We start from the raw sequence: 14,637 nt of genomic DNA on the forward strand, positions 1-14,637 counted from the left end.
TGTTAGAAAACTTTTTTTTTTAACCACATCTCTCCCAGTCTTAGCTCACAGGCTAGTTACCTTCAGCTTGTTTGGTTGTGTAGCTGCCTCAGTTGTTTGCTGTTGTCACATTGATACTAGTCTCACTGATTTTTTTTTTTTTTTTTTAAATTGGTTCTCATACAGACATCCATTTTGGGTATGTCTGCATGGGGGATGGAGGGAAAGCGATGTACATTAAAATGTAATTGCTAACATGTTTCAAAATCCTAATGTAGACAGCGCAAGCTGTAGTTTTACCATATATTACTGGTTTGCCCAGTCTACATGAAGGATGAAATACTGGCCCATTGAAGTCAGTGCAAGTTTTGCCATTGATCTCAGTTAAGCCAGGATCTCATCCCAGGATTTTAAAATGTATTAGAGATCCTGTTTTTAAAAACACACCTTGTCTTAGTGTAGGCACCACCTTAGTGTCCTACCTCTGGGTCTGAGAAGGAATCTACTAATTGTATGCCCATACTGTATGCGTTAATCACAATGCAAAAAAACCCTCCATGGTGTTCAGACAGTGGAATCTTTGAGGGGATGTCCCTTCATAATGTGCTGTGTGTGAGTTCTAACAATAAGTTAGTGGTACATGAGAGGGAGTGGTTGATTAGACAGAGAAGCTGGTGCCAGGATTACCTTTTGTAGCTTTTTGTAGTCCGGAGTCATGAGTTCTGTTTCACTCCCATGCACAAAACATTGGCTTCTTATCTTACAGCAGACTTGTTGTATTAACCTGGTATTTTCACCAGTAGTGTATGTTGAGATTATTTCTTCAGATAATAACCTGAGGACACTTTGCTGGTTTTAATGGAATTTTAAGGTTCTCTTGTACTTTCATTTTGAGCTGCCACTTGTCTCACTAACTCTTAATCTTCCTTATATTGTGGACTGCTGTGGTAACTGTGGGGAAGTAGATTTATCTTGTAGGCACCTTGCACTGTTTTCTGGCCCAGTTGTCTTCCCTCTCTTTGTACCAAATAATTGAACAAGTCATTTTTATATGGAGCATGCTGTACTATTCTCCATATACTGAGCTCTTCAGAGCAGGGAGTCTTTTTTTCTGTTTGTACAGTACTCTGTGAAATGGAGCCTGATTTGGCCTGTTGAGTGTTACCATAATATAAGTAGTTAATAATACTAACCTAGTATTGTGCACCACAGAGAAATTATGACCACATTCCCTGATTTACTTGAATCTTCACTGTTTTCTCTAATTGTGGTACGTATTGCTTTATGGAAGAAAGGAGGGGGGAGTAGAATTTCACTATGCTGAAGAAAATTGTAATATAGCATTCACCCCACTCCTTTTTTTTTAAATAGGCCAACAATGAAGATCCCTTTATTTCCTCCACATCAGGCTCTGTAAACAATGTGGTCATAACTAAAAACGTATTTGAGGAACCACCAGCGAAAAATGAGGATATTCCTCCTGCTTTGCCCCCCAAGACCGGAACTCCTACAAGACCCTGCCCTCCACCACCTGGTAAAAGCTAATATTTGAGGTTCCAGTAAAGTTTGGTTCACCTGCTTCTATATTGCTAGTTGTGTAATGGTATGAGGGTTGTAAGAAAACATGGTCTGAATTTCTTACTGAACTAGAATAAAAGTACTTAGGAACTGTCAAAATGTGAAAGAATCCTGCCCCTGTACTGCTGACATCTCCTCTGATGTTAAATTCCTCATGGGTTGTAGGTCAACACTTTGTTTCGAGAGAGCAAGGAAATGGAAGAAGGGGGAAAACATAACTTCAGATTTCTACAAGGAAATAGTGTGGCTACAGAGAGCTTTAAGAGGGTGTTGATATATCGCAAATCTTATGAAGTTCTGTATTGAAAGCAAATTACCCACTTTTGTACAAGTACCGTTGAAAGTCCCTAGTTTTCAAAAACGTCTCCTCTTTTGAAGAAATTTTAGAAGTATTTGTCATTATCTCCATTTCACCGTTGGAAAAACTTCATCTCTTTCCATCCAAGTGACTTTTCTAAGGTCATGTAGCATAGTCAATGGGAGAGTTAGTAATACAACCCAAGACTCCTGACTCCTAGTTCTATACCCTAAATACTGGACCATGCTTCTGCCTCCCCCGCACCCCACCACCAAAGGAGCATGGTTAAAGAAGTTACAACCACTGTAACATGGTATCAATTAAATTAAAAAAAAAAATTATACCTTGGTAATAAAATTTTGAAAAGATACTGCTAAGATTAAGTGCAGTAGTAGTGTGTGTGTGTTCCTTTTCCAGCTCCAGTCTTTATTCCACTTGCATTCAGTCTTATGTGAACACTACTGCATTATTATGGAGTATTACATTATAAGAGTTTTAAGGTGTTCATGAGAACCATATCATAAAAATTAGGCTGCCAGAAGATAGTATAGACAATAGTAATATAAAAAAATGGAACAGTTGGTTTGCTGCTGCTTTTGGAAAGGGAGGAACAAGCTAAATCTGGCACTATTAACAGTAATTAAAGCTTTTAAACTTTTAGCTCTAATAGTAACATCATTTTGGTGAAATTCAACCCTGCTCTCTCCCTGCCTTGCAAACAATTAGTTAAAGCCCTCACTTCCTCTCCTAGAAACACTAAATTGGCTCAGTGACAGAAGTGACCATATTTCCATGGCTGAAATGATCCCTTTATAGCCTGTAAAGCAGTTTGAGATCCTCTGGATCAAAAGTATTGTTTGAGAAGTACCACTTTTGGGCTATGAAGATGGCCTTAATACTTCCTTTTTCAACACAGACTTATAGTTCCCAAGGTAGTTTATCTAGTCGCAACACTTCTTATTAATAAATGGTTTAATAAATAATGGAATCTCCTAGTGATGGATAAACTTATCAGTATTAAAAATTATACCTATGGAAATATCTGGATAACTATGCAGGGAAAACACACAATTTATATAAATAGTTAAATAACTTTTTCACTGGCTCAGTGTTAAAGGCTGTTCTTTTTGCTTTATTTGATATTAGCTTTATTTTTAATATGCATGTTGTATGTAATTTTTTTGACAATTTAAATATTTTACTATTTTGCTATGTACCTGTGTCTGCTGTACATGTCAGTTCACTTTTTGGCTCCTTGTCCAATTTACATGGGGTCAGAGGTGCCCATGATTCTTCACCACGTCTTCCAGTCCATGGCACAGGTTTTTCTCTTCAGACTTCTCTTGACAGCCTTTCCATCGTATCCTTAGTCTTCCATGTCCTTACTTGCTGTCCTCTTCATCCCATGTTTTCTTTCTGCTTGTTCTCTCCCCCATTCTATTACATGTCCAGCCCACCTCAGACATGTGCTCTCTAGGCTATCACTGAGAGTTCCAAGTTCACCTTCCCATTAAATTTTTCTGTGCACACTGTCTACCCTCCACTTGCCTGCCATTCTCCTCAGTATATTATTTCCTACTACCGGTATTATTTCTTGGAGATCCACTCTTTCCAAACTGTAGAGCAGTCAGGGACAAGGGCATACACTTTTCCTTTCAATTTGTTACTTAATTGTCGGTCCCACAGTTCTCCTGCCACCTTCTTCACTGCCACCTGTGCATATTGGGTTGTGTTTTTCAGTTCTCCAGATCTGTCTCTGATGGTACTAAGTGTACCTCCCAAGTATACAGATTCTTTCTTCTGATTCAGCTTTTCTTCTGAGTCTTCAATCAACAACTCTTCCACCTTCCCTCCATGCACCACTTTGGTTTTCTTTGAGTTTACTTTCAAATCATGATACTTTCAAATCAAACACAGATGCCCACTCTAATACCATATTTACCAATTCCTCTGTGCTGTTAGCTAAAGGGCCAGATCATCAGCATCCATTAGTTTTCTCTGTCTCCCCAGAGGCTCCGTTCTCCTACTAATTAACTCCATAACTAGGATGAAGAGAGGTGGACTCAGCACACTAGATCAATCCCAGTCACTATATCCCATACTAGATTAATCCCGGTCACACACAACTCTCCTAAAATCTATATATTGTTACCACCTTCATTCTTGATACTGCTCTTCTATCATTTCCACTCTGAACACCAACTCCCAGGGAACAAGTCATATGTTCTCTCAAGATCAGTAAATTCTACATAGCAGCTATACCATTCTTTCAGATTTGTCTCATTGCAAATATTGTATCTATAATACTCCTTTCCTCCTAAAGCCATGTTGCTCCTCTCATATATTTTCCTCCACCTTGCATCTCAACCTTGCCTCCAAAACACTGTCTCAAGGATGTTAAAGGGCCGACTTAACAAGGTGAGGCTCCAATAGATGTTTGGATCATATGCATCACCCTTACCCTTCCAAATAGGAATAGTCAATCTCACTCTCGAGTCATTTGGTAGCCTAGCTTGATCCCAGCAAATACATAATGCTTGTCTACACTTACCAGAGGATCGATGTGTGGCGATCGATTCATTGGTGGTCGATTTAGCGGGTCTAATGAAGACCCACTAAATTGACTGCAGATCGCTCTCCCATTGACTCCTGTACTCCACCTGAACGAGAAGCGCAAGAGGTGTCGACTGGAGAGTGTCTCCTGTCAACATAGCCCAGTGTGGACCCCGCAGTAAGTAGATCTAAGGACGTCGACTTCAGCTACATTATTCATGTACTGAAGTTGCGTAACCTAGATCAAGCTCCTCCCGTAGCGTAGACAAGGCCTGAGTCTATGAAGCCACTGTACTCTGGTATTTCCAACTGCTTTGATTTGGTCAACAGTTAACTCATCTTCATCAGCTGCTTTATTATTGTCTAATTCAATCCTCCTTCTGCCTCCTCTGTAGAAATCAATACCTTTTGAGGCTTCCCCATAATTGTCAGCAGTGCTTACACTTGCAACACTCTCTCCTAATATAACAGCCTTTGGAAATATTTTTTTTCCATATCTTTACCACCTCATTAGGGTTAGTCACCATGCAGTTTCCATCCTTCACATACAAAGATTTCTTCATATCTTGTTTCAGAGTAACAGCCGTGTTAGTCTGTATTCGCAAAAAGAAATGGAGTACTTGTGGCACCTTAGAGACTAACCAATTGGTTAGTCTCTAAGGTGCCACAAGTACTCCATTTCTTTTTTCATATCTTGTGTTTCCTTGTTCCTCGTTTTTGCCACCGCAAAAAACAATTTCCTGCCACCTTCCTTCAGCTTTATGTATAATTCCTCTTCAGCCTCCATTCTTGCCTTAGCAACTGCCTTTTTAGCCTCTTTTTTTGCTTGTATCTACTTTAATTACAAAAAATTAATAAAAAGGAGCAACAACATTTGAGGTTGGCTCAGAAGGAAGAAGTGCTTAAAGAAGGCTTTCAGTACATCCTTGTTAAAATTCTCTACTGAACTATGGAGGGAGAGCTGGAGTGATTTCCTTGCATCTGATGAAATTCACTTCTTCTCTGGATACAGATAAATCATACCTATCAGAGAGATACTGGGACTCATGATACTTTAGAAAAGGAATATTTTTGCCTTTGAAATGAGACTTTTGTGTACTCAAAATTCTTGCAAGTATTTATTTCTCTTTGGCACAAATAAATTTACACAGATGTCATTTGCGGCTGTTTTTCCTGTGTTAATTTAAGAAAACTCAAGGAATTTGCATTTTTAGATAGTGATGTGGGCACCAAAATATTTTTTGGGAAGTAGCCTAGGTACATAACATAAGACAATGTAAACCATTACATATTCCCCAATGAATTTATATAAAACAAGTCAAATAGTTACTATAATGCAATCCCCTGAGGATTATGGAAGTAAGTGAGACTGACTTGCAGAAATGATTCCCAATAAACTGAATATGAACAAACATATAGATTTAAACCAATCTAAAATGGTACTAGTAAACAGGTCAATAGTAAATTCTAAATGGAATAACTAAGTTGGCCCTTGCCTGTGTCAAAAATCAGCTGCAGGACAGAAGGATTCCCCAACTAAAATGCATCGCAGCTGAAAGATTAAAGGTGTTAGACTCACATTGCTACCACTATTAACTGATTACATATACAGAAAAGGAAATTTAAAGATGGGATGGATGTTCTTGGAAGACCTGGGTCAGTGTCCTCAAAAATATTGAGAGCTGACTGAGTAAGATGAGAAAAGAACAAGATAGGTGAGACACAGATCTGATTCTGGTATGTTTGCTGCCATTTAGGCAAGAATCAAGAAGACAGGGTTAGCACTTAGCATCTGAATGCTTGTTACCATTCTTCATATTGTTTGTGAAAACCTGAGAAGTTGCAGATGGCAGCGAAGTCAAAAGAACATCAGAACTCTGCAGAGCACAGTAAAATGTCTTTTGCCTTGATGTACAAGTAATTAATTTTATCCATAAAATAATAAAAGGAATCTCACTAGAGTTCCATGGATAATTGGTGAGTGGTTGGGGGGACAACACCAAAACTATGCTGGCTGTAGGAGGGGGGAAATTGTTTTAACCTTTTTTTAAGGGTTCTTTCTCAGGGTGGTGGTATATAATTAATACATGGACAGTATGCTTAAATCTTGAATCCACTTGTAGGCTATTCCATATCTGATTATGAACTAAATGTCAGACTCAGATCTTTGGCTATTGTAAACTGGCAGAGCTGATTAACATGAGTATAGGATGTGATCCAAGTAGTTCTTGTTTTCTTGTTTTGTTTGTTTTTTGCTTAGTGTACGCTTTCTGCTATCTTTGTGGTCTCTTGAGTTGACTTAGATTATCTTTGATCCAGGGAAAAGACTTATTAACAAACTGGATTCTTCAGATTCCTTTAAACTGAATGATCCATTTCAGCCATTCCCAGGCTGTGACATTCCCAAAGAACAAGATGATGATCTATTTTGTGACCCATTTGCTCCCAGCAATATTGGTAAAGAGACAGACACCAGCAATTTTGCAAACTTCAGTGCTGTAAGTAGGTTCTTTTATATATTTGTTTCTTGAGGTGAGGCGGCATTTAATAAAACTTACTGGAATGATTCAATCGTAGTAAGATCTTCAGATTTATTTTAAAATTACTAAAACTTGTCCACAAAACTCCATAATCCTTTTTCTTAAGGGCTATAATTAACTTTTAAAAGGCTCAAAATATTTTTAGAGCTGTTACCTACATAAGGTATCTTAATACATGAAGCTTATAATTAAGGCTGGTGTAATCCATTCATTAAGATAAAAATGAAACAATGTAGACTATTGTTGGTATTGTTCAGGTCATACTGATTGCATAACTGTGTTAAGGTTTTCCCTGAAGGTTTCCTGGCTTTTACAAAGTAGTCATCAGATAATTTATGTATATTGCTTAAGTGTTCTAGTTGACATCTATTTAAATATTCACAAGTTTGAATCATATGGCATAATGCTATCATTACACAATTTAAAAATAAAATAAAGGTTCTGTTAACATTTTCTCTTAGCTATCTCTAAAATACTTGGTCACAATCTCAATATTTCACAATAGATAAATATATAAGATTGGTGTTTATAAAAATATAAATTGTATTTGAGTGAGTTTTGAATGGTTTGTAAATTCAAGGCACAAATACAATACAATTAAAAAGTCGCAAGTATTTCTTCATAACCAGGAATCCATTTCACATAAATCCCAAGCATTAAGAGCAAACCTAAAGGTTTGAGCATGCTTCTGTGTATATGAAGTTATTTTTTTCGTGCTTTGCAATTAAGAATTGTGGAAGACTTTCCTTCTTTTCCAGTCAGGTTACTTTTGCTGTCTTCAGTTAGTCCTAGTAAATTGTATACTTAACTTGCGTAAACACTGTTCCAGTTTTTAAATTGACAGGTTGTGGTGATGTTAATTTGGGTTGTGCTGCTGCAGGGCGGATAAAAATCAATGATTTAAAAAAAAAATTAAAATATTTATATCTGATTTTTTGATAAAAATCAGGTTTTTTTCCCTCAAAAATCTATCTAAAGAGTTTTAATTAAGATACATTATAGCTCAAAAATATCTCATCATGGAATAGGGATTATAAATTCTAATTCTATAGTATGAGACAATATATTCATGTAATGTTTAAGAAAAGTTTTGTAAATGAGTTCCGATAGTTAATAGATTAGGGACCCAATCTTCTGGGGTTCCAGGGGCTTCTGTATAGAAGATTTAGGTTAATCTTTCTATCTACCCAATGGGACTCAATGCTCAGTCTAGAAGATACCATCAGAGATGCTTAGTTTTGCAGTTCTCAAACTGTAGATTTGTGTCTCCAGAGATAAGATGCTTGTTAACAGCAAAAATGTTTTAAAATAAATAAATATATAGAGATGAGAAATAACAGACCTCAGCCCTATTGTCCCTCTGCAAATTTGTGTACACGAGGTCAATCACTTACCTCTCTCTAAAAGTGCAAAGTTTCAAAAAGTTCAGTGAATAGAAGATTGTTGGGGATGGAATAGATCTGAACAAGGAGAAGAAGTCTGGAGATAAATGTGAGAATGGAGGGACAGGCAGTAGAAACAAAAGTGAAACTGTTTGAGCAGCATATTCCAGAAGTGTTGAGGTCTTTCTGAGTGTAGCCTTCACTGATTTGAGATCTACCATACCATTCTCTCACTAGAAGGGAAAACCTATAATGGCAGCAGGCCGTAAAAGGGACTCGGTTTGGGAATAAGAACTATTCAAGAAATATGTTCGTTGATGATGATGATGATTTAAAGAAAGTCACACCAGCGAACTGGTGGAAGTCACTTAAGCACTTGGATACAGAGATTATTGAAGTGCTAATCTCACTTTTAACAGCAGTAGCTTTTTCTGACTGTGTAGAAAGAATATTTTCTTCCTTTGGACTAATTAATTCCAAATTGAGAAATCGTTTGGGACCTGAAAAAGCAGGAAAGCTTGTTTTTCTTTTCCAGATTATGAACAAACAGGAAAATGAAGGTGAAGACGACTGAGTTAGCTGCAGAAGCCAATATTTTAAGTTTCTCATGTTGACCTGGCTGACATAGTCGATTTAATTTTTGTTTTTGTTTTTTAAATATTTCATTAACTATTTTAGTTAAAAACAATTTTAACAAAAACAAACGTGATTTTAAAAAACTTGAATGTTTAACTAAATTTATATGCTTGTTTTGTTAAAATATTATATGTTTGCTGTTGAAGAAAAAAATCCAGAATATATAACGTTGTTGTTGCTTTTAGTTAAATAAAACAATTTAAATGTCTGTCTGGTGATATTCTCCTAATATAGCATGGCAAGAAAATCCTCCAAATATTAATGATTAATCTGTTGAATTGGAGATAGTTCACCTCCCAATGACTTCATAAATATCTGCTTCTGTTACCTTTGGTAAATGAAATAACCAAACAATCATTCATTGCCTGATATACCTGTAAAACTAATCTGAAAAGTTTTCAAAATAAATCACTTAAAAATATATAGTATGTAACTTCTAAAAATGAAACCTACATCTATCTCTGAGTTGTGAAGAATATGTATTAAGGTTATAACAACCAACAAGAATGCACTTTTTTATGTAGAAATCCATGATTAAATCAAGTCTTCCTGACTAGTGATTTGAATAATGATTTAAATCAATTTGATTTTAATTAAATCCACCCTGGCTGCTTAGTGTATTCTGTTCATGGCCATGGCAATCTCTGAAATGCTGCTCTTGCTCAAATTATTTCCTAGAAGGGCTAGGATGCAAACTTTCGCAGGGGGAGGCAGAAAAGAGAATGAGGAATGGTTTCCTTTAATTTCTGGGATCTTTTTGAGTATGGGGTACAGAAAGGAATCAAGACATTTCTCAAATTGTGTTCACAAAAATCTCAAGTTTAGAAACAGCAGCTAATAGAGAAATTAGCTTGTTGATTAAAATAGCCATAACACACACACACAAATATTGTGGCTTTATGTAAATGATATTGCATTCTCTGCATGCTAAATAGAAGCGTGTTTGGCATTAATTCTTGTACTGTATTTAAGATACTTACTTCCTGTTCCTATCCGCAGGACCAGCTCTAGGCACCAGCAAAGCAAGCATGTGCTTGGGGCGGCACCATTCCAGGGGCAGCGTTCCGGCCACCTCTTTTTTGGCTTGGGCAGTTGCGCTCTTAGAGCTTGGGAAGGCAAATTCTTTGCTTGGGGTGGCAAAAAACCTAGAGCCGGCCCTGCCTATTCGGGATCATGACATCACACTACTGTGATATTAGAGCATCTCACTTCATGTTCTGTTTGCATGCATACATACATGTGCATACACCTTTATCTTGTACGCTAGTCCCCTTTTTCATTTCAGGCCAGGTTAGCAGCTGCAGAAGCATTTGGCTAGTATTGTACTCCTCTGCAGAAGCATTTTTTGATGACACTATCTGCTCAGTTCATTCTGCAGTCACTGCCACTGAGAAAAATATCTTTAAAAGAGCACCACACTGTTAAATGAGGGTAAAGCTTGTTGTCCCACAGTGCCAGATGTATCCTGCAGTATCGAGGGACTACCAATTTGTTCGCATCTGATTCAAATTATATAAGATTTATTGTATAAAAATAGTTTGCAGTGATTGCCACAGTAGCATTGTTCGTTCTGTCCAAATTTAGGACTTGGTTTTGTTCAGTAAGGTTGCTCATGTGCTTAAAGTTAAGCATGTGCTTGAGTACTTTGCATAGGTCAGTGTGTTCAGCAAATTGCCAGATTGTACCTTTAAACTAGTATTAATTGGTGGTAATTGAACAGGTGGTATTTTTCATCAAACAGTTAATCTTCAGGACTGTGTTAGTGCAATTCTTATTTAAACTACAAATGAAATTGTACCAGGTTACTCTTAAAACACATTTTTCAGCACAGAGGCAAATTCTAAAACTACAATAAATCCATATCATATTTTGGAACAATGCCCTCAAATTCTGAGACTTGAATCGTGCAGTTACATTCTGAGTAAGTCCAGATATGTTTATCTTTTTAAAATTGCAGTATCCTACTGAAGAAGACATGATTGAATGGGCTAAGAGGGAAAGTGAGAGAGAAGAAAAAGAGAGACTTGCAAGATTAAAACAACAAGAGCAAGAAGACTTGGAGCTGGCTATTGCACTCAGTAAATCTGAAATATCAGAAGCATGAAGATTAGAATAACCGTGTCTTATGTCAACAGTTTTGTCCCTTTTCCTGAATACTTAACCTATTTAAAATGTTAATCAGAAGCCACCTATGAACAGGGAAGTACAAAAGGTTTTAAATTCCTGCAAGTGCGATTGAATATTCACCTTTCTACTTTTGTCCCATTCTGATTTGTAAGGTTCCTAAATTTCTTCTTTAAGCTTAGCAGACAACTAATAGAGTGCTGCTCCCATGTGCATTCTCCTTGAGCTTTTAGCCTGTGTTATTTTTATTCTGTAAACCCAGGACACCAAAGTGTCTTTATGTAATACAGAAAGATAAGGCAGACTTCATCTCCTTAAAGAAACTGGTTGTCATTCTGGTGATGCGTGAAGATACCTTCATGAACACTTGTAATTCTGTAAGACTGAAGTTCAGAGACAAGCAGATATTGTCTCAATCAAGTTCCTTGGTGAAAGGGGCACAGTACTGAAGATAAAGGTGAATGCGTGCATTTCTATATTTTGTACCCTTTGTGTACAGGGCTGAGTCATTTATAAAAAGAAATGTTAACAAAAAACATTTTAGGTTCTGTACAGATTGTGTGCTGTCTCATAAAGAAGCTTGAGCCTTTTACTATATATTAGTGTATAAAAGGTGTGTGGACATTTCTGCTGAATTCCATCTTTAGTTATTTTTGGATTTGAATAATCCACTCATTTTAGCATTTATCCTCTCCCAGAAGACATGTTTCAGGAAAGTAAAGCACATTTCCTACCTGTAAATAAATCCGTTTATAATGCAGGCAATGAGACTATGGTTTAAGTATAATCTATCAGCAACTATGATTGAGCAGAAGATGAAAATGGCAATTACTCTGCCTCACTGACCCCTTCCCACCAGGGTGTTAAAGTTATTTGAAACCTTTTGTACTTTTTCAGAGCAGACTTTAGTAATGCTGGAACTGTAGAGTGCTTTATTTTATATGTATACATATGTATTTTCTTTTTAATGAAGGTTCTACTGCTGGACTTGAAATTTAATTGATAATATTCAGCATGCAAGTGGGAAAGATTGTGTATCTTATTGAAACCTTAATTGCTTTTTTGCATGGTCATGAGATTGGCAGACAGATCTCACATTCTGGGTGGGTTTTTGTTGTAACGTAGAATAACTAAATGGATAATTCACATGAATTTACTGCTGGTCAAAATGTCTCAAATTCTGGAAGCCCCACTGCTAATTGAGCCAATATACAACGAAACTGGCAATTTGACAAGTTTGAATTTGAGGTAGGATAGAGAAGAGAGTAGGATGCATAAAGGCATAGTTTAACTTTATACAACAGTCTTTTTCTTTACATGTAATTTATTGAATGCCAACTGATAGTTGCACCTTATTAAAAAAAAACCTGATTTATAATTCTTTATGGTCACTGAGTCAAAGTAGGTTGATAAAATGTTAATGAAAGTAACTTATTGCCTGTTGTGTAAATGTAATCCATTCTGCAGAATGTCAGATTCATTTAAGTCATTCCCAATGATGCTTCTTTCACTCTATACACGTACAGCTTGACTGCAGCAGCATACAATCCATTTTCTTTCTTGCACTTTTTAATTTGGTGTATTTCTCCCTGAGACTAGAAGTGTTTCAAGACAAAAAAAACTTGTGTGAAGCAAGGGATGACTCATTAGCCACACTTTGAGTTTGTTTAAAGAGTTCCAGTTAGCTAGGGTTGCTGCTGCAAAAGCTTTAGAAGAGGGCAGTTTTCATTCTTTCAGGAAAATGGGTGACTTGACTTGGACAACTTTTCTTTTGCACTGGGAAATGAGCATTTGAAACACCCGCTCAGAAAAGTATCTTAAAGAAACCTCATGCAAGTATTAAATATCCATATTTATCTGTACGACCTTTGTAATAAGTGTACACTAATCTTGCATATTGTATGCTTAACTGGACTACACAGATTCTTATCTTTTGTTAAAAATGTATACTCAGTGGACCAATACAATATTATGTGTATATATTATATATATTCATGCTTTCCTGTGTGGAATTTAAAGTTTTGAGTCACTTGATGTTACATTTCATGTTACTGACTCTGACTACAGTACCTTTATTTGAAGATTACCAATAAACCACTGCTGTGAGCTAAATGGCATTACTTGTGAAGTTTAACTAGCTTTTTAAAACTTGGCCATATGGGGTTAGCCTCTATTTATAGACTTTTCTTTTGTTTAAAAATTCTAATAGTAGCCTGTAATTATGAAGAAATAAAGTTTAAATACATAAGTAAATTGTCTCTGTCTCTTCAAAATGATGGCAATGAACAGTACAATCCGTTGCAGACAGAATATAAACTGTTCAGATCTATTGTGTGAAAGGAAAGTTTGAACATTTTGACCAAAGGTTCAAACTTGGGCACCTAAAGTTAGTCTCCTAAATCTGTTTAGGCACCTAAATAGAAGCAACCTGGCATTTCAAAGCTGCCGTACACCACCTATTGAGCTCCAGTGCAGGTTGAGATTGATCAGCACCTCAAAGTCCACGCCACTTCTATTTTTCTGAGGTGCTAACCAAGCCCAGCCACCATGGAACTCAATAGGAGCTGCAGGTGTTCAGCAGCTTAGAAGCACCCTGATTTTCAATTAGGTGTCTAAACCTATTTTAGGTGACCAAGCTTGAACATTCACCTGCTAAATGTTGTAACCTGTATCTGAGACCCACTGAAAGTGGAATATATAGACCAGCAGAATCATAATCAGACTTTTGTTTTTGACCCAGTTCTGTTTTGGTTTTTTTTAGTTATTTACTGTCAAATGGTTAAAGAATTGTTGAAACAACTCCACTGATAACCTTTTTTTGTTGGTGGCAGAACTCTGAAAATAAATATGATACAAGTAAACATCCCAGATGCCAGTGAAAGTCACAAAGGTCCTTGGACTAAAAAAATCTGGAGAGAGGATTTTGCTTTATCTCTTTGAATTGGACTCATGACAGTTTCTATCACGAAAATGATCCGGAGTACCATACAATGAGCCAGGCTCAGTTAACATGCCTAGGAAAGACCTTACAAAATGAGTTGCAGCAAGGCTGAACATTCCTTTCCCATTCTTAGTCTCTAGTTTCTGGAAGACTAAGTGGTTTTCTACTGACGGTAATACATAGATACAAAGAGAGGTATTGCAAGTTGTATGTGGCTTTTAAGGTAAATGCGAAAATATCTTCCTTGACATAGAAAATGACAATCTGCCTGAGTGCATCTCCTAAAGATTTGACAAACGGATGATAAATCTGGTGGCTCAGTGGAGATGGCTAAGTGGAGAAAGGAAAAGGAAGATGATGTGTCATCTTATTTGCATGGATCTGCCAAACTGAGGATATCAAAACATACAAGGACCTTGGAGAATTTTTGTGTCATGTTTTTAACTGCCATTAATATGGATGAAGTGTCTGGTTTTCTGTTCCTACTCTGTACTGTACTCAAAGGCAAGAAGGCATGTCTGCAATGTGGATTCTATCTAAAGTTCTCACTTAGTCCAGCTCCATCTAGCTGTTGGAAGAAGTCTGCAGCACACCAATCAAGAAAGG

At 36.8% G+C, this 14,637-nt stretch overlaps 1 protein-coding gene across 3 annotated transcripts in view; it reads left to right on the forward strand.

The window, feature by feature from the left end:
* EPS15 (epidermal growth factor receptor pathway substrate 15) overlaps positions 1-13,343 on the forward strand; it is a 110,297-nt gene extending 96,954 nt beyond the window's left edge. For 2 of the 3 annotated variants that reach the window (XM_077823468.1, XM_077823469.1), the window contains 3 exons: positions 1,351-1,513; positions 6,728-6,906; positions 10,924-13,343. In XM_077823468.1, coding sequence (XP_077679594.1) covers positions 1,351-1,513; positions 6,728-6,906; positions 10,924-11,070 — 489 coding nt within the window. In that variant the 3' untranslated portion in view covers positions 11,071-13,343. The other variant, XM_077823470.1, reaches the window with a different exon arrangement.
* Positions 13,344-14,637: the final 1,294 nt, after the last annotated feature.

This window comes from Eretmochelys imbricata, chromosome 8 (genome assembly GCF_965152235.1).
Source record: "Eretmochelys imbricata isolate rEreImb1 chromosome 8, rEreImb1.hap1, whole genome shotgun sequence".
NCBI classification, from domain to species: domain Eukaryota; kingdom Metazoa; phylum Chordata; order Testudines; family Cheloniidae; genus Eretmochelys; species Eretmochelys imbricata.